We start from the raw sequence: 20,563 nt of genomic DNA on the forward strand, positions 1-20,563 counted from the left end.
CACACACACACACACACACACACACACACACACACACACACACACACACACACACACACACACACACACACACACACACACACACACACACACACACACACACACACACACACACACACACACACACACACACACACACACACCCCTCCCTCCCTCCCTCCCTCCCTCCCTCCCTCCCTCCCTCCCGTTACTTTCCAGGACACAAGAATCAAATAATCACCGTAAAAAGTGATTTTTATTACAAAACAGAAGATATACTTGATAAAGCATACTTGATTGCTGGGTGTTACAGAACAACTGAGTAAAACAAATTAAAACCGAGAAAATCTCTGGGAACAACTCTTAGATGGTGAATGGGGGAGAGGAGGCATGGATTCACACAGAGCAGTTCAAACCAAACCACAACAATAAAGAAAAATAACCCTACTCACAACTAAATACACATTTCCCTTTATTTACTCACGATCCTTGCCAGGTACAGTCCACTTCCATGCCCCAAATTCCTTGGAGGCATGGTAATCCTACCTGGGTTTAAATTGGGGATGTTAAATATTGGTTAATTGAATGGTTGAGTAATCTCTTGAATTCTTATTGGTTACTTGACTATTCTATAGTCCCCAGGGGCGAGGTTGGCAGCCAGTGCGCTCCAGCCCCACTCCAAAGGAGCCGCCTGTCACTTAGTGCTGCTGCCTCTGTATTAGAGACAGCAGCGTGGGGCGCCAGGTGGGAGCTAGTCCTCGAGGGGACCCTGTTTAAAAACCAGCTCCCCTTACGGGCCAACGGCCTGTTTCCCCATGCTGCTGCTTCTGATACAGGGGTGACAGCAACCCCTGTCCAGAGGATGGGGGTCTGAGCTCCTGTACCCGGCGTGAGCTGGAACGAAGTCTGAGCTGCCTTCCCGCCTACCTCCTAATAACGCTTTAAATGCAGAGTCGCGGTGGGGGGTAGGTCCCAAACCCATCACAAGCCAGGACTTGGCCAGGCTGCTAAAAAATTTACTGGTGGTATGGGGGAGGGGAAATATGTGTAGTCTATAGCATTAACCTATAAGCTTTTGCTTATTGATTAACCGACTACACTATTACATCCCTAGTTTTAAGTATCAGAGGGGTGGCCATGTTAGTCTGAATCTGCAAAAGCAGCGCGGAGTCCTGTGGCACCTTATAGACTAACAGATGTATTGGAGCATAAGATTTCATGGGCGAAGACCCACTTCGTCAGATGCATGTAGTGGAAATTTCCAAAGGCAGATATAAATATGCAGGCCAGAATCAGGCTAGAGATAACGAGGTGAATCCAGTCAGGGAGGATGAGGCCCACTTCTAGTAGCTGATCTGGAGGTGTGAATACCAAGAGAGGAGAAGCTGCTTTTGTAGTTAGCTAGCCATTCACAGTCTTTGTTTAATCCTGAGCTGATGGTGTCAAACTTGAAGATGAACTGTAGCTCAGCGGTTTCTTTTCTAAGTCTGGTCTTGAAGTTTTTTTGCTGCAGGATGGCTACCTTTAGATCTGCAATTGTGTGTCCGGGGAGATTGAAGTGTTCTCCTACAGGTTTTTGTGTATTGTCATTCCTAATATCTGATTTGTGTCCATTTATTCTTTTATGTAGGGACTGTCCAGTTTGACCGATGTATATAGCAGAGGGGCATTGTTGGCACATGATGGCATATATTACTTTAGTAGATGTGCAGGAGAATGAACCAGTGATCAGCCAGTTTAAGGCGGGGAACACTGCCTGCCTCTTGCCCCCTCTCCGCCGCCGCCACTTACAAGCCAGCGGCTGAGTTTCCCTGCTTGCAAGCCAGCTGTGCTGGGCTTCCACTGCCTCCCCGCAACACGGCAGAGGGTTCGCCCCTCGCTGCACCCCCTCTCCCGCTGCCTTAAACAGCTGCCTGCCTCTCACCCCCTCGCCGCCGCCACCCCTGGGCAGCTCCAATTGTCCGGCTGGCTGGAGCACTTCTGGGTTCCAGTTAGTGCCAGACTATCAGGAGTGCCAGACCACTGGATGCCTGACAATTCGAGTTGTACTGTAGTAGTTAAAACAAATCTGTCTAAAAGGTTTGGAATTTTTTTGTTTTAGGCTGAAATAATTTGAAACAATTTATCTGTACTAAGGTGCTCACCATTTTTGAAAATCTGTTATAATTGATCTTTATGTATCAATAGGTTTCCCTTTATGGGTCAGCCAATGCCAGGAACACAGACTAGTGAAGGCCAGAATCTTATGCCGCAAGCAATCACACAGGTAACATAACTTGTTATGAGTTACAGCAGAAGTATTTTTAAATGGTGAATATTTTATTTTCTTCTTAAAATGATTTGTGATTTTAATCACTTTGTTTATACATTTTTATTTTTAGGATGGAAGTTTGACACCTCAGATTGCAAGGCCTACTCCTCCAAATTTTGGTCCTGGTTTTGTTAGTAAGTATAAATCTTGTAATGTTGTGTATATGAATGTGAGGTTTCATATTGCAGTTTCTTTTTTAAGTATATCACACACACGAATACTTCATAGGAGAATATTTTGGCAAACTACACTAATTCTCTAATTTATTTAAATTTAACCATTTCGTAATCATTCATTAATAACAAAAGAAAAAATCTTTAAACTTTTTAAAAAATCAACACTTCATAATAACATTTGGTCTGAAAGTCCTCAAAAATATGAGGAAAGATGAATATGAAATATTAATCACATAATTAGTATTTTCCAATGGCAAAAGAGTAGTAATTAATTATATATTAAACTATAATCCACTATCTGAAAAATCTAATAATGATTTAGCTTGATCTGTATTGGAATAGTTATCCACAATAACACAAGTTATTTTTAATTTAAGAATCAAATAGGTTTTTGTAACATAAATTAAAAAAAAGGTTGGAAATTTAATTCAGTAAAGCTTAAAAGAAAACCAGAAAAACTAAGAGCAGAAACTTCTGCCTAAAGGAAGAACAATTTTATATATTCAGAATTGGTGATTTTAAAAATATTGGAAACATGTATCTGTTTTATTTGGTACACCTAATATTTCATTTTCCCCCAGACACACTGTAGCCCTTATATTCTATCATGAGATTTAACTTTAGATTTAAATACTGAACGATTTTTTACATAACCTTAGAAGATTTTATGTCTGCAAAAAGTCTCCCTAAGTATTCAATAACAAAACAGAAGTAGCTAGATTCCCCCCTCTCCATACATTGGTGGCCCAACGCACAAAATGCAGTTAGAAATTTTATTCAGGTTTGCTAGACTTTCTGGGGGGATTTTCAGTAGTGTCTTCATTGATTTAACTATAATGAGAACAGATCTGGGCCAATATTGAGCACTTTTGAAAATCCCACTTTCTGGGTGGCTTTTTTTTTTTTTTTTTTTTTTTTCTTTTTTTTTGATGCAACAAGCAGTTACCCTTAATTAGGGCATGTTAATATTTCAGTATGTTCAATCTGACTTTCCTGAGCCAAACATTTTCTCTCCATAGTCACAAATAAACACTGTAACATTTCCACTGTGGTGTCTCTTTGGACTGTATTATTAGATACAGATACTAATCTAGCAGTGATGGAATCAAGGTGTCCCTCGAGAGTGTAGATAGCTGTAAAAATTGAGTCACTAGATTCTGCAATGTTGTGGCAGCTAAGATAGAGCACAGTGTATATCAGAGTACAAGGGAAGACCTGGTTGTGCCAAAAACATTGTACATCATAAGAATATCTGGAAAAAATGTGTGATGGAGTTCTGTCCCTGTTTTTCTGGTTTGTCTGTCTATTGCCTCAGTACTATCATATGAGAGAACTGGTCCTGTTCCCTGACTTGGCAGTTAGGGGGCTTATTCCCTCACCTTCCCACTTTCCTGGCCTTTTTCTTATGAACAGAGAACAGCAATACCCAAAGTCCAGAAATGCAAATAATTTTCTGTTCATTGGGGTTAGCTTCCAGCAATGATAAATCTAGTTTCCTTTCCTTTTTCCATAGTTTTTTCCCACTTACTTCCTGTTTGCCCCCAGTGTATTTAGATATGTATTTTAGAGTGTGTCTATCTTTGTGTCTGTCTGCATGTCCACTTGTTTAAGAACTCCTCCTAAACAGTAAGAATTAGGGCTACTAAGTGTGGTATGCAGCTTCCTCTTCTCTTAATTTAAAACAAGGGCGGGGTTTGCTTGTGCTAGGACAACCAGAAGCCCCAGGAAAGGGACAGTTTTCCATAACATGCAAAGGGGCTACTGTTCAAAGGGTTGCAATATGTGAGTGGCCACTTGGGGCAGTGAGCCCACAGGGGAGAGCTATGCTGCAGAGTAGCCACTGGGGCCTCCATTTAAAATAAGAGTCCTTAGTATAATATCAGTGGTCAAATATTTACTTTTTCCCACCCCCCAGATGATTCACAAAGAAAGCAATATGAAGAATGGCTTCAAGAAACACAACAACTTCTTCAAATGCAACAGAAATACCTGGAAGAGCAAATTGGCGTGCACAGAAAATCAAAAAAAGCGCTCTCAGCAAAACAACGTACTGCCAAAAAAGCTGGCCGTGAATTCCCAGAAGAAGATGCAGAACAGCTTAAGCATGTTACCGAGCAGCAGAGTATGGTCCAAAAACAGCTAGAACAGGTAACCAGTTGGGGTGGGGCAGAGGAATAATAGGACAGCATTTTTTCTGATTAATATTAAGATGTAAGATGACTTATTTCTCTAAATTTGCTAGATATGCTTTGTAACAAGGGTGGTCAAATGATTGAAAAAATTAATTGCTATTTTAATTGCACTGTTAATAATAAAATACCAATTTAAATATATTAAACGTATCTTGGATGTTTTTATACATTTTCAAATATATTCATTTCAGTTACAACACAGAATACAAAGTGGAGAGTCCTCACTTTACATTATTTTTATTACAAATATTTGCACTGTAAAAAACTACAGATCAGGACATGAAAAGGTATACAAATGTTTAGCATATGTAGCACATAAATACCTTGCAACACTGGCTACAACAGTGCCATGCAAAAACTTGTTCTCACTTTGAAGAGACATTGTAAATAAGTAGTAAGCAGCATTATTTTTCATAAATGTAAACAAATGTGTTTGTCTTCGCGATTGGCTGTACAAGAAGTAGAACTAAGTGGACTTGTAGGCTCTGAAGTTTTATAATGTTTTGTTTTTGAGTGAAATTATGTAAAAAAAATTCTACATTTGTAAGTTGTACTTTCATGATAAGAGCATGCATTTCAGTACTTGAATGAGATAAATTGAAAAATACTGTTTCTTTTGTTTATCTTATTTACAGTGCAAATATTTGTAATAAAGATAATATCAAGTGAGCACTATACACTTTGTATATTTTGTGCTGTAATTGAAATGTAGAAAAACATCCAAAATATTTATAATAAATTTCAATTGGTATTTTATTATTGTTTAACAGTGTAATAAAAACTGCGCTTACTCACAATTTTAATTGAATTAATTTGGTTTAATTGCGTGAGATAACTATGATTGACAGTTCTAATTGTAACTATTAAACATAGTGCAATTCATGTAAAAATAAACAACAAAACCTCTCATGTTTCACATGAGTAATGTCAGTTATAATATTCAATTTCTCAGCACTACTGGAGCTGCCAGAAAAAATATTACAGTACTAGTGGGAAATAAAAAACCTCTTTGAAAAGTTTGAGAAGAGAGAAATTGGGTGGCAGCAGTGCAAAGGAAAGCTACAGTTTATGAAGGATCTGGATGCAAGATTCAGATGCACTGTCCATTAGATAAGAATAGGGACATCTTGAAATGCTGAGCCATATTTCCACTGACGAAATCCATTGATTACGATTTTTCTCTCATATTTTATCATATCACCAGATGCACTTTTGCAATAGCCAGTTGTTTTTTATTTTACTGTTTGAATGCCGCCTTTTATTACAGTTTAATTTAGTACATGTTGAATCTCCTAAATCCGGGACTCTCTGGTCTGGCAACGGACCACAGATATTGCTGGACCATAGAGCCCAGGTGCCCAGGAGTGCACACCAGCTAGGAGCCCCATTCCTGAGGAGCCCTGGCCGGGTGGGGCAGCAGTCAGTGAGCCCCATCACCGGAGAGCCCTGGTGGGGCACAGCAGAAGCAGGGCAGCTGGCAAGCCCCATCGCTGGAGAGCCCCAGCTCGGCAGGAGAAAAGTGGGGCCATGGTGGCTGGGAAGCTCTGTCCCGGGGGGGAGGGGAGCCCAGCCAGCCAGAGGCAGCAGGCCAGACCCAAGATCTGTGGCAGCAGGACTGGAGCCCATTGGTAGAGGAACAGGAACAGAGCCAGTTACAAGGAGGGGGCAGCGTTGTGGGAGGCGGGTATAACTCAAATATGTTTAAATTTAAGTATGTACTTAAATGTATCACTAAATCAGGGCCTGGAAGCCAAAGAGTGCTTTGCTAGTTCCAGGATTGAGCACCAGTGCCTCTGGCCATTGCAATCAAGCTCCCATTGTACATTTAATACAAAGGTCATTTTTTGTGTAGTCCGTTAATAGCATGGAAATTGGCATTTGAGAGAATTGCACTCTTTCTGTTTAGATGACATAAGTGCATAAGAACAGTCATACTGGGTCAGACCAAAGATCCATCTAGCCCAGTGTCCTGTCTTCCAACAGTAGCCAATGACAGATATTGGATATGAAATGATAAGTAAATAAGCTTAATGTGTTCCAATGCTAATCTTGGGCAAGCCATATTTTCCAATACAAATAATTTCCATGTAGTATATTCTGTATATTTGAGTCTTGTATATTAAGTAGAACCTTGTAAAGATGAGTAATGACTCGTCTACATTTCAGATTCGAAAACAGCAAAAGGAACATGCAGAGCTCATTGAGGAATATCGAATCAAGCAGCAGCAGCAATGTGGGATAACACCGCATGCTATAATGCCAGGCGTCCAGTCTCAGCCATCTATGGTTCCAGGAGGAACACCACCAGCAATGAATCAGCAAAATTTCCCCATAGTCGCACAACAACTCCAGCATCAGCAGCACACAGTTGTAATTCCTGGGCAATCCAACCCAGCCAGAATGCCAAACTTACCTGGATGGCAACCTGCACCTGCTCCTCCAAATCACATCCCCCTCAATGCTCCAAGGATGCAACCTCCAATGACACAGTTACCAATGAATCCTGGCACCCCAACTCCAGTGCCAGGTTCCAATGCAAATGCACAGTCAGGGCCACCACCAAGGGTTGAATTTGATGATAATAATCCATTTAGTGAAAGTTTTCAAGAGCGGGAGCGAAAGGAACGTTTGCGAGAGCAGCAGGAACGGCAACGAATACAGCTAATGCAGGAGGTGGACCGACAGAGGGCTCTGCAGAGGATGGAAATGGAACAACATGGCATGATAGGGTCAGAATTAAATAACAGAGCTTCCTTGTCTCAGATACCTTTCTTTAACTCTGACCTACCTTGTGATTTCATGCAGCCTCCGCGTCCTCTTCAGCAGTCTCCACAGCAGCAGCAGCAGCAAATAGGGCAAGTTTTGCAACAAGGCCCTGTGAACTCACCACCTGCTGTAAATTTTATGCAAAGCAGTGAGCGAAGACCACTGGGGCCTACCTCTTTTGGACCCGAGCCACCTTCAATTCCTGGTGGATCCCCTAACTTCCATTCTGTAAAACAATCCCATGGGGGTATCTCTGGGACCAGCTTTGCACAGAACCAAGTCAGGCCTCCATTTGCGCCTGGTATACCTGTTGTGCCTCCAGCAGCTGGTAGTGGTCTTTCCTGTGGCCAAGACACCAGCACACCCCATGCACCAAATTTTCCTGGGTCAAGTCAGTCTCTTATTCAGCTGTACTCTGATATAATTCCGGAAGAGAAAGGGAAAAAGAAAAGGACACGAAAAAAGAAAAAGGATGATGATGCTGAGTCAATAAAAGCACCATCAACTCCACATTCGGATATAACTGCACCTCCTACTCCAGCTGTTTCAGATTCTACCTCTACCCCAACAGTTAGCACACCTAGTGAACTTATTCGTCATCAGAATGAGCTGGAGTCAGCAGAGCTAACAGGCTCATCAACAACAAATACTGCAGAGAACCAGCCTTCCTTAGAGCTGGAATGTAAGCATTTCAATAGTGGCTTGCTCCAAAAGAAATTTCCCCAGAAATCGAGTGTCAATCCTGAGACTGAACAGGGTAAGACAGATTCTCCAGCCAGCATTCAGGAAATTAAACTGGAAAAGGCTGAATCTGATCAATGTTCTGGCCAAGCTGAGCCTAAAACAGAAAATCAGAGTGGTATTATGATAGAAGACAAGGCCACACTACACCCTGCCTCTTCAGCACAGAGTCCACCACAATCGACCAGCACCCCTGCAACCAAGGGGGAGTCAGGGAATGAGCTGCTGAAACACTTACTTAAAAATAAAAAATCATCCTCTCTTCTAAATCAGAAATCAGAGAATAGCTGCCGATCAGAAGAAAGTGCTGGGGATAACAAACTAGTGGAGAAACAGAACACAGCTGAAGCAATGGTAAGCTGGCTACTTTTGAAATGCATGTCAATATGTAAAGACTGGATGGTGATATTGCAGTTTATTGCCAAGCAAGGGGCAGCATGTATTGATGCCTCTGGAATAGCCCCTATGAAGAGAAGGGGAAAATCTCCAAGTCACTAATATCCATCCAAATATCCCTGCTACTCTGAAGCAGGAATAAACTATGCTGTATGTAAGCTTGTTGCAATCTATTCTCTTCAGTACGCATGGAGCTATGTCAGTGGGGAAGAGTGTGGAATTAAGGCTCTGCCCAGCTGTTATATCTTTCTCTGCTAGACTGATGAGTTCATTATTAATTATTTGTTCCCATGAAATTACTTACAGATTGTAATCAAGTTACTTCTTGATTTTTCTAGATTTTCTCTTTATTAAACTAAATGGATTGAGCTCTTGAGTCTATAAGACAAGTTTTCTACTCCTTTATTCATTTTCATGTCTCTTCTCTGAACCCTCTCCAACTTATCTATATCCTCCTTGAATTGGAAACAATGGAACTGGGTACGATATTGCAGCAGCTGTCACACAACTGCCAAATACAGAGGAAATAGTCTAATTCTACTTGAGTTTCCCCTGTTCGTGAATACAAGAATTGCATGATGCCCCAGCTGATCCTGGGTTCTGGGGAAATGCCGTGTGGAGCCCGGGGTCAGCTGGGCACTGCCACTGCCCCTTTGAAACATGCGGAGGCAGCTTTTCTAAGAGGCAGCCGCCGCACAACTAATCCCCGGCTCTGCTGAGAGGCAGCTGCCCCTTTGAAATGCTGCCTCTGTGTGTTTCAAAGGGGCAGTGGAACCCGGGATCAGCTGGACAGTGCCCAGCTGATCCTGGGCTCCGTGTTGTGCTGCCTTTTTGAAGCACTGTAGTGGCATTTCAAAGGGACAGCGCAGCATTAACATCTGTGATTAACGCATTAAAAAATTTAACACGTTAATCCTGGACTGCATTAATCACATGCATTAATGTATGTCAATTGACAGCCCTAATTATTACTCAAAAGATCTGGCAATTACAAATATAGGAGAGGAAAAAGTATTCAAAGCATCTTATTAATTGAAGCAAAATGCAGGACAATGTAGCACTTTAAAGACTAACAAGATGGTTTATTAGATGATGAGCTTTCGTGGGCCAGACCCACTTCCTCAGATCAAATAGTCATTATTAATTGTGAGTTTCCCCCCATGTTCTTTTCATTTGTATGCAATACCCACTTGTTTCTTATCTTAAATTAGGCCCTGGTGTGGCTCCAGTGGGTTCTGCACAAAAAAGGGTTTTGATCATATGTATAAGTATGCAGATTTGAGCCTTAAACTGCAAACCCTCCAAGTCAGGGGCTACCTTGTCTTATACATTTGTACAGCACCTAGCATCCAATGTGACCCTTATCCAGTTTGAGGCCTCTAGGCATCTTTGTAAATAAATGTTTATTATTTAAGAGGTTATACTTTTGTGCAAAAAATAAGCACACCATCTTCTGGCAAGGTGGAAACAGAGGTGTTTATAGCAAGTCAATTCAAAAGACACTACTGGCATTAGGATTAGTTATCTTAGGAAAGTGATAATGCCTAATTATTAAAATGTGTCTTCAATCTTGTTAGTCTTGTACATTTTAAATGTAATATTAACTATTTTAATTTCAAAAAAGGCAAAAATAATGTTCTAAGTCTACTGAAAGGTTAATCACCTGAATATATTTAAATCCTTTTTTCGTACCCCTCATTTTCCGCTCCAGTCATCCACTTTCTCTCCTCACTTTTCTCTCTCTTTCTCTCTGTGCTGGCTTTAAAAAAAAAAAAAAAAAAAAAACTTTAAAAAAATGGTCTTTACCAACAGTTGCCTTGCACAGCTGATCACTTCATTGTTAACATTTCTGGTTATTTGTTGTATCCTAGTTTTCCCCTTAAATTTGTGTCATGTCTCCATGGAATCTCAGTGCATTCAGGAAGGTAAATAAAGTCAACTCAGAGTGACTGAAATCTGAGAAAAATAAATAGAAGTGAGTGGTGAGGGGATGGTAGTATAAGCAAATGTTAGGGAACCATCAGGTATACTCCAGGAGTGAATTTGGGTTTTCTCTGGTATGTATGTGAAGTACACTGGGTTTAGATCAATAGTTGAAATACTGAATATTGTAGCCTTTCATTTTACTCGAACCTGTCACTAGCACCATTAAATCCTAGAACAATTGTTTTGCTCACAACACACCTGTTAATGCATCCCAGAATCACGTTTGCTTTTTTTGCAACAGCATCGTATTGCTGACTCATATTCAGCTTGTGGTCCACTATAACCCTTACATCCCTTTCTGCCGTACTCCTTCCCAGACAGTCGCTTCCCATTCTTTATATAGAATCATAGAATACTAGGACTAGGTCCAACCTAAACCTCCCTTGCTGGTGTTTAAGCCCATTGCTTCTTGTCCTATCCACAGAGGCCAAGATGAACAAGTTTTCTTCTTCCTCCTTATGACACCCTTTTAGATACCTGAAAACGGCTATCATGTCCCTCTTCAATCTTCTCTTTTCTAAACTAAACAAACCCAGTTCTTTCAGCCTTCCTTCATAGGTCATGTTCTCTAGACCTTTAATCATTGTTGTTGCTCTTCTCTGGACCCTCTCCAATTTCTCCACATCCTTCTTGAAATGCGGTGCCCAGAACCGGACACAGTACTCCAACTGAGGCCTAACTAGCACAGAGTAGAGCGGAAAAATGACTTCTCGTGTCTTGCTCACAATACACCTGTTAATGCATCCCAGAATCATGTTTGCTTTTTTTGCAACAGCATTGTACTGCTGACTCATATTCAGCTTGTGGTCCACTATAACCCCTACATCCCTTTCTGCCGTACTCCTTCCTAGACAGTCGCTTCCCATTCTGTATGTGTGAAACTGATTGTTCCTTCCTAAGTGGAGCACGTTGCATTTGTCTTTATTAAACTTCATCCTGTTTACCTCAGACCATTTTTCCAATTTGTCCAGATCATTTTGAATTATGACGCTATCCTCCAGAGCAGTCGCAACCCCTCCCAGCTTGGTATCATCTGCAAACTTAATAACAGACCCCTGCAGAACCCCACTTGTTATACCTTTCCAGCAGGATTGTGAACCATTGATAACTACTCTCTGAGTACGGTTATCCAGCCAGTTATGCACCCACCTTATAGTAGCCCCATCTAAGTTGTATTTGCCTAGTTTATTGATAAGACTCATAGACTTTAAGGTCAGAAGGGAACCATTATGATCATCTAGTCTGACCCTCTGCACAGTGCAGACCACAAAATCTCACCCACCCCTCCTAGAATAATCCTCTCACCTATATCTCAGATATTGAAGCCTTCAAATACTTTGAAGACCCCAAGATGCAGAGAATCCTCTAGCTGTGATCTGTACCCCACGCTACAGAGGAAGGCGAAAAACCTCCAGGGCCTCTGCCAATCTACCCTGGAGGAAAATTCCTTCCCGACCCCAAATATGGCGATCAGCTAAACCCTGAGCATGCGGGCAAGACTCATCAGCCAGACACCCAGAAGTTCTCTATAGTAACTCCTATCTTCCCTCCATTGACCTATTTCCCACTGATAATGAATGGTCAATTAGTTACCAAGATCATGTTATCTCATCAAACCATCCCCTTCATAAACCCATCTAGTTTAATCTTGAACCCATATAGATCTTTTGCCTCCACTACTTCCCTTGGAAGGCCGTTCCAGAACCTCACTCCTCTAATGGTTAGAAACCTTCATCTAATCTCAAGTCTAAACTTCCTACTAGCCAGCTTATATCCATTTGTTCTTGTGTCCACATTGGAATTAAACTTAAATAATTCCTCTCCCTCTCTGGTATTTATCCCTCTAATATATTTAAAAAGTGCAATCATGTCCCCCCTCAGCCTTCTTTTGGTTAAAGTAAACAAGCCAAGCTCCTTGAGTCTCCTTTCATAAGACAGGTTTTCCATTCCTCATATCATCCTAGTGGCCCTTCTTTGTACCTGTTCCAGTTTGAATTCATCCTTCTTAAACATGGGAGACCAGAACTGCACACAGTATTCCAACTGGGGTCTCACCAATGCCTTGTATAATGGCACTAACACCTCCTTATCCCTACTGGAAATACCTCGCCTAATACATCCCAAGATCGTATTAGCCTTTTTCACGGCCATTTCACAATGGCGGCTCATAGTCATTCTATAATCAGCCAGGACTCCGAGGTCCTTCTCCTCCTCCGTTACTTCCAACTGATGTGTCCCCAGCTTATAACTAAAATTCTTGTTATTAATCCCTAAATGCATAACCTTACACTTCTCACTATTAAATTTCATCCTATTGCTATCACTCCAATTTACAAGATCATCCAGATCTTCCTGTATGATATCCCGATCCTTTTCTGAATTGGCAATAGCTCCTAACTTTGTGTCATCCGCAAATTTTATTAGGACACTTCCACTTTTGGTGCCAAGATCAGCAATAAAAAGATTAAATAAAAGTGGCCCCAAAACTGATCCCTGAGGAACTCCCATTATTAACCTTCCTCCAACCTGACAGTTCACCTTTCAATATGACCCGCTGTAGTCTCCCCTTTAACCAGTTGCTTATCCACCTCTCAACTTTTATATTAATCCCTATCTTTTCCAATTTAACCAATAATTCCCCATGTGGTACTGTATCAAATGCCTTACTAAAGTCGAGATAGATCATATCCACTGCATTTTCTTTATCTAAAAAATCTGTTACTTTCTCAAAAAAGGAGATCAGGTTGGTTTGGCACGATCTACCTTTTGTAAAACCATGTTGTAATTTGTCCCAATTGCCATTAGCCTCAATGTCTCTAACTACTTTCTCCTTCAAATTTTTTTCCAGGATCTTACATACTACAGATGTCAAACTAACAGGCCTATAGTTACCCTGGTCACTTTTTTTCCCTTTCTTAAAAATCGGAACTATATTAGCAATTCTCCAGTCAAATGGTACAACCCCTGAGTTTAGAGATTTATTAAAAAATTTTGCTAATGGACTTGCAAGTTCATGTGCCAGTTCCTTTAATATTCTTGTATGAAGATTATCTGGGCCCCCCGATTTACTCCCATTAAGCTGTTCAAGTTTGGCTTTTACCTTGGATATGGTAATATCTACCTCCTTATCTTTAGTCTCATTTGTTAACTTACCATTATCCCTAAGCTCTTCATTAGCCTCATTAAAGACTGAAGCAAAGTATTTGTTCAAATATTGGGCCATTCCTAGATTATTCTTAACCTCCACTCCATCCTTAGTAATTAGCGGTCCTACTTCTTCTTTTTTTTGTTTTTTTCCTATTTATATGGCTATAAAACCTTTTACTATTGGTTTTAATTCCCTTTGCAAGGTCCAACTCTACCTGACTTTTAGCCTTTCTCACTTTATCCCTACGTGCTCTAACCTCAATAAGGTAGCTTTCTTTACTGATCCCTCCCATTTTCCACTCCTTATATGCTTTCTGCTTTTTCTTAATCACCTCTCTGAGATGCTTGCTCATCCAGCTTGGTCTAACACACCTGCCTATACATTTTTTCCCTTTTCTAGGGATACAGGGTTCTGACAGCTTCTGCAACTTTAACTTAAAATAATTCCAGGCCTCCTCCACTTTAAGATCCATAATTTCTTTAGTCCAATCAACTTCCCTAACTAATTTCCTTAATTTACTAAAGTTAGCCCTTTTGAAATAAAAAACCCTAGTCTCAGATTTATTTTTGTTTATCCTTCCATTTAATTTAAACTGAATTAGCTCATGATCACTCGAGCCAAGGTTGTCTCCTACAACCATTTCATCTATGAGGTCCTCGCTACTCACCAAAACCAAATCTAAAATAGCATCCCCCCTTGTTGGTTCAGCAACTACTTGATGAAGGAATTCATCAGCTATCACATCTAGGAAAATCTGAGCCCTATTATTATTACTAGCACTTGTTCTCCAGTCTATATCTGGAAAGTTGAAATCTCCCATGATTACACAGTTTCCATGAGTATTTACTTCATTAAAAACATTAAAGAGGTCTCTATCCATATCCAGATTGGATCCTGGTGGTCTATAACACAACCCAAGCACTATCCCAGGGGAGGATCTGATAGTTTTCTTCCCCAGTGTGATTTTTGCCCAAACGGACTCTGTCTTCTCCATTCCATCACTTTTTATTTCTTTACAATCTACCTCATCTTTGATATACAATGCGACTCCACCACCTTTACCCTTATTTCTGTCTTTCCTAAACAGCACATACCCTTCAATACCTGTACTCCAGTCATGCCTAGTATTCCACCATGTTTCTGTTATTCCTATAATATCTGGTTTCACTTCCTGGACCAATAGCTCTTGTTCCTCCTTTTTGTTACCTAGGCTCCTCGCATTAGTGTACAAACATCTTAATTTTTGCTGTTTGGCCTCATTCACATTCTTTACCCAATTTGGCAAAGACCTTATACCTCCAATATGACGTATTAGACTACTATCCACCCCACCCTTCCTCATGTTCATTCTCCCACCCCCAGCTATATCCTTTCTTACTTCGTTTTCCTCCCTCTCAGTGTTAAAATCTGGCGTAGAGATTACCTGGGCATCTCCCAACCGTCTCCCCCAAATTCCTAGTTTAAAGCTCTCTTAATAAGTTGAGCCAGCCTCCATCCTAGAAGTCTATTTCCCTCCCTACTTGGGTGAAGTCCATCTCTAGAGAACAGTCCTCTGTCCATAAATGCCTCCCAGTGACCATACATCCCAAAGCCCTCCTTATAGCACCACTCCCTAAGCCATCTATTGATCATCATAATCCTGTCACATCTTAGTTGTCCTTCTCTAGGAACAGGCAGAATCCCACTAAAAATCACCTGAGCCTCAATTTCCTTAAGCATCCTCCCCAGCCTAGCATAGTCTCCCTTAATTTGTTCCAGCGAGAATCTAGCCGTATCATTTGTTCCTACATGAAGGATGATCAATGGATTCCTTCTTTCTCCCTTAATAATTCTCTTCAACCTCAGTTCCACATCTTGTATCTTAGCACCTGGCAGACAGCACACCCTTCTATTCTCTGGATCAGCTCTGGTTACAGGCCTATCTATTCTTCTCAATAAGGAGTCCCCAATCACATAGACCTGCCTTTTCCTAGTGACAGTGAAATTCTCTGGTCTATCTCTAGCTTCCTCTGGCTGCAAGTCCTTGCCATTCCTATTTTCCCTTGTAATCCTAATGCTCATTATTGGCGTTGTCTCCATTAAGTCTTCCCCTTTATCTATGGGACTAGCCACTCTTCTCTTCTTCCTTACCCTTCCATCTTCATTATCTACCTGGTGTACCCCTTCTTCATTTTCCAGCTCCACATACCTGTTCTTGAGCTCTATTTTTCCTTCACTGACCCATCTTTTCCTCTGCCTGGTCCTCTGAGTCACATGCTTCCACTGTCCATTTTCTTTGCCCAGCAGTCCCCCCTCTGAGGCCCTTGATCCTGCTTCCATCTGCATATCTAAGCTTTCCCCTTCAGCCACGTCATGCCTTTGCCCCATCATCTGCTCAAACCCCCTTCTAAACTCGACCAGAGTTTCCACCTGCATCTCCAGTCCTCGGATCTTTTCTTCCATCAGCTCTATCAGGCGGCACTACATGCAAACAAAACTCCTTTCAGGTACCCCGTCCAGAATCATGTACATACCTCAGCTACCACATCCAATCATCCTCCTTGTGTTCTCTACTACTTGGGCCATGGCCACTAATGCCTCTGTGTTTTATCTACTTTCTCACCAAAATCCTATTAGTCCGGTGAACACAAAAACAAACCAAAACACCCTCTCCACAGCAAAAACAAACTCCAAACAAGTTCCAATATCCAAACTCCCCTTACAAACTCCCACTCAAACTCCCCTGTTTACAGCTCTGTTTGCTTGGCTCCTGTGCCGCTGCCTGACTAGAAGGCTACCTTTATAGGACCCCTAATCAGTGAAGCCCCGCCCCCTAATCAGGGCTCAGCTTCTCTCCCAGCACACTGCCCCTCCAACAGAACTCCCACTCAAACTCCCCTGTTTACAGCTCTGTTTGCTTGGCTCCTGTGCCGCTGCAGCTATCTGTGAATAAGAATATCATGCGAGACCGTATCAAATGCCTTACTGAAGTCTAGGTATACCACATCCACCGCTTCTCCCTTATCCACAAGACTCGTTATCCTATCAAAGAAAGCTATCAGATTGGTTTGACATGATTTGTTCTTTACAAATCCATGCTGTTCCCTATCGCCTTGCCACCTTCCAAGTGTTTACAGATGATTTCTTTAATTACTTGCTCCATTATCTTCCCTAGCACAGAAGTTAAACTAACTGGTCTGTAGTTTCCTGGGTTGTTCTTATTTCCCTTTTTATAAATGGGCACTATATTTGCCCTTTTCCAGTCTTCTGGAATCTGTCTCCCATGATTTTCCAAAGATGATAGCTTAGAGGCTCAGATACCTCCTCTAGCAGCTCCTTGAGTATTCTAGGATGCATTTCATCAGGCTCTGGTGACTTGCAGGCATCTAACTTTTCTAGGTGATTTTTAACTTATTTTTTTATTTTATCTTCTAAACCTCCCCCTTTCCCACTATGTTGGGCATTCCTTCAGACTTCTTGGTGAAGACCGAAACAAAGAAGTCATTAAACATCTCTGCCATTTCCAAGTTTCCTGTTACTGTTTCTCCCTCCTCACTGACTAGTGGGTCTATGTGGTCCTTGGTCTTCCTCTTGCTTCTAATGTATTTATAAAAAGTCTTCTTGTTTCCCTTTATTTCCGGTAGCTAGTTTGAGCTCATTTTGTGCCTCTGCCTTTCTAATCTTGCCCCTGCATTCCTGTGTTGTTTGCCTATATTCATCCTTTGTAATTTGTCCTACTTTCCATTTTTTATAGGACTCCTTTTTTATTTTTAGATCATGCAAGATCTCGTGGTTAAGCCAAAGCGGTCTTTTGCCATATTTTCTATCTTTCCGACGCAGTGGAATAGCTTGCTTTTTGCGCCCTTAATAATGTCCCTTTGAAAAACTGCCAGCTCTCCTCAGCTGTTTTTCCCTCAGTCTTGATTCCATGGGACCTTACCTATCAGTTCTTCTTCGAGTGGTTGCTCATGTCCATTTGAAGTAGGTGTGCGCACCGCGTGCACCGCGTCTTCCGGAACGTTTTCCCTAGCGGTACCCGTAGCACCGGCAGGGCGCCCCCTGGAGTGGTGCCGCCATGGCGGGGCATAAGTACCCCTGCCGGCGCTGCCCCACCTCAGTTCCTTCTTACCGCAGTGACAGTCGTTGGAGCGTCTCTATCTCTCTTAGTCTATTAATTAGTTAATGGTTCCCGTTCTTACATTGGTTTGTAAATAGTTTTAGTAGTTAGATAGTTAGGTTCTATGTTTTGTTCCTTCCCCCTTGGGGGTAAGGAATGCCAGGGCCGCAAGGCTTCAAGATGTGCACTGACTGCGGGAAGTTTATGCCCAGGGGTGACCCCACACGACAGTTGCCTTAAGTGCTTGGGTGAGGCTCATCTGGCTATTGCCTGTAAGATCTGTAAGTCCTTTAAGCCCCGTACCAGAAAAGAAAGGGTTTCCCACCTGAAGCTTCTCTTCATGGAGACAGCGCTTCAACCCGTGCCGCTGGAGCAGCCTGCGGTGCGCAGCGCACCGGCTTCCACGCGGGAGGCTCCACACCGGCACCGTGCATCGGCGTCAAGGTCTCGGCACTGGTCTCACTCTCCTCTGTCCAAGAGGGTGAAGAAGTCCCGCGGAAGGTCCCCTTCAAAGAAGCCAACTTCGGTCGGGCACCGCAGCGTGGGCTCACCGGTGCACGTATCTCCTCCAGCGCACCGTCGGCGTCGAGGAGGCCTCGATAGTCCTGGTCGCCTGCCTCCACACCACCCGTCCACGCTGGACACGTTTGAAGTGGCACAGGACCTTATTAGCCTCACAACCTCCCCTCCATCCTCGGTTGACTCGGAAGGGTCGAGGTCACCATCGTCGGAGGCTCGGCTGGCTACGGCTTCGCCCCCGCATGGCCCAGGTCAGCAAGATAAGGTGGCTTATGCGTCGGGACCACCCCATATGGGGTCAGTACCGATCGCTACTTTGGCACCCTTTTCGACGCCGAGCCGTCAGTCTCAGGTAGATTCCAGCCATGCGCGAACTTCGCTGCAGATGAGCTCCTTGCCAGCTCACCGCCTGGAGGTACCGGTGCCATATCTCCGTAGCCATGTGGCGTCCACTCAGACACATCTCTCCTCCATGGAGGTCACCCAGGAGCCAGCATCCGTCTCCGTGCCTTCATCTGCACCGGCATCGACGCAGTGGTCTCGCCCGGCACCGGGCCTGGGTACCCCGGTGCCACAACCGCCGGCCACAACTCAACCGGCACCGGGCCTGAGCACCCAGGTGCCGCAGCCAATGGCGGCATCTCAACCGGCACCGATCCTGAGCACCTCGGTGCCACAGCTGCTGGCGTCTCAACCGACACCGGGCCTAGGCACCCCAGTGCCGCAGACAATGGCGGCATCTCAACCGGCACCGATCCTGACCACCTTGGTGCCACAGCTGTTGGCGACTTATCCGGCACTGGGCCTGGGCATCTCGGTGCCGCAACTGTTGGCGACTCAACCAGACCTGGGCACCCCGGTGCCACAACTGTTGGCGACTCAACTGGCACCGGGCCTGGGCACCCCGGTGCCGCAACTGCTGGCAACGCAATCGGCACCGGGCCTGAGCACCCCGATGCCACAACTGGGTTCCGTAGAATCCTTGGCACCGGGTCTGGGTCCCCTGGTGCCGCAACCGTCAGCGGGCCTCCCGGCACCGGGCATGGGTCCCCCGGTTCCACAGATAGTTCGGCCCCGCCGTACCCATGCGGGTAAGCCTGAGTCCGTGGCCAGGTTTGCCCTGCATTCTTCCTCGGCTCCACCCTGGCCAGAGTCCGATTACTGCTGGGACTCGGATGCTGTCTCCGTCCAATCGGGGTCTTCGGGAGCATCCTCGGCCCATAGGTCCAGGTCCAGACATCAGAGGGACCACACTCAGCAAACGTGGCCTCCACACCCACAGTGGTCCTTTTGGACCCCCTGGGTCTACCATCAGTGGCAAGGTCAGCTGCCTCCTTCTCTGGGGTAGGAGACTTCAGGGCATCACTCCCAACCTTCAGTGTGCCTGTCCCGGGCCCCTCCCTCCCCTCTTCGGGCGCCGCAACCCGATCCAGTGGCACCGCAATCGGCGGCACCGGAGGCGGACCCATAGGGAGAACAAGTTGCCCAACCGGCACCGCAGTTGGCGACAACCGTTCCTGTGCCAGTTCAGGAGTCCTCGTCGTCGTCGTCTCCGGACGAGGCACTAGCAGACCCTGCACCGAGTCTGCCTTCAATGGATGCCCGCACGCACCAGGATCTGCTCCGCCACATGGCTTCCAACCTGGCCGTTCCGGTGGAACCTGTCATCGAGGACACGGATCCAATGGTGGACATCCTCACGGAAGATGCGCCTACGCGGTTGGTCTTACTGCCTAACAAAACGGTGTCAAAAATTACTAATGCCCTGTGGCAAACGCCGGCAACCTTGACCCCTACCTTAAAAGGGGTTGAGAGGCGTTATTACGTCCCACACTCGGGGCATAAATACCTGTACTCACAACCCATCCCCGGGTCCTTAGTCGTGCAGGTCGCGGCCCAAAAGGAAAGACTCCCTCAGCCTGGTCCTTCTCCAAAGGCGAGAGAGCCTAAGCGGCTGGACCTGTTGGGCCATAAGGTTTACGCCACAGAGGCACTACAACTCCGCATCACGAATCAGCAGGCAATGCTAAGTAGGTATGCTTTTAACACCTGGCAGGCCGTCGAAAAGTTCCGAGACAGACTCCCAGCGGAGAACCGTCACGAGTTCGCGGCCGTTGCCTCGGAGGGTAAAGTCATCGCGCGAACTGCTCTCCAGGCGTCTCTGGACACTGTGGATTCAGCAGCCCGCACGATGGCGACTGGTGTCGTTATGCGTCGGGGGGCATGGCTCCACGTCTCGGGAATTCCCCCGGA

At 44.1% G+C, this 20,563-nt stretch overlaps 1 protein-coding gene across 15 annotated transcripts in view; it reads left to right on the top strand.

Moving 5' to 3' along the window:
• The window catches only part of KMT2C (lysine methyltransferase 2C), a 354,350-nt gene that overhangs the window by 302,061 nt on the left and 31,726 nt on the right, over positions 1 to 20,563 (top strand). For all 15 annotated transcript variants that reach the window (XM_075922783.1, XM_075922788.1, XM_075922785.1 and 12 more), the window contains 4 exons: positions 2,167 to 2,245; positions 2,361 to 2,424; positions 4,382 to 4,614; positions 6,825 to 8,519. In XM_075922783.1, coding sequence (XP_075778898.1) covers positions 2,167 to 2,245; positions 2,361 to 2,424; positions 4,382 to 4,614; positions 6,825 to 8,519 — 2,071 coding nt within the window. The remainder of the gene's footprint in view (positions 1 to 2,166; positions 2,246 to 2,360; positions 2,425 to 4,381; positions 4,615 to 6,824; positions 8,520 to 20,563) is intronic.

Source organism: Pelodiscus sinensis, chromosome 2 (genome assembly GCF_049634645.1).
Source record: "Pelodiscus sinensis isolate JC-2024 chromosome 2, ASM4963464v1, whole genome shotgun sequence".
NCBI classification, from domain to species: domain Eukaryota; kingdom Metazoa; phylum Chordata; order Testudines; family Trionychidae; genus Pelodiscus; species Pelodiscus sinensis.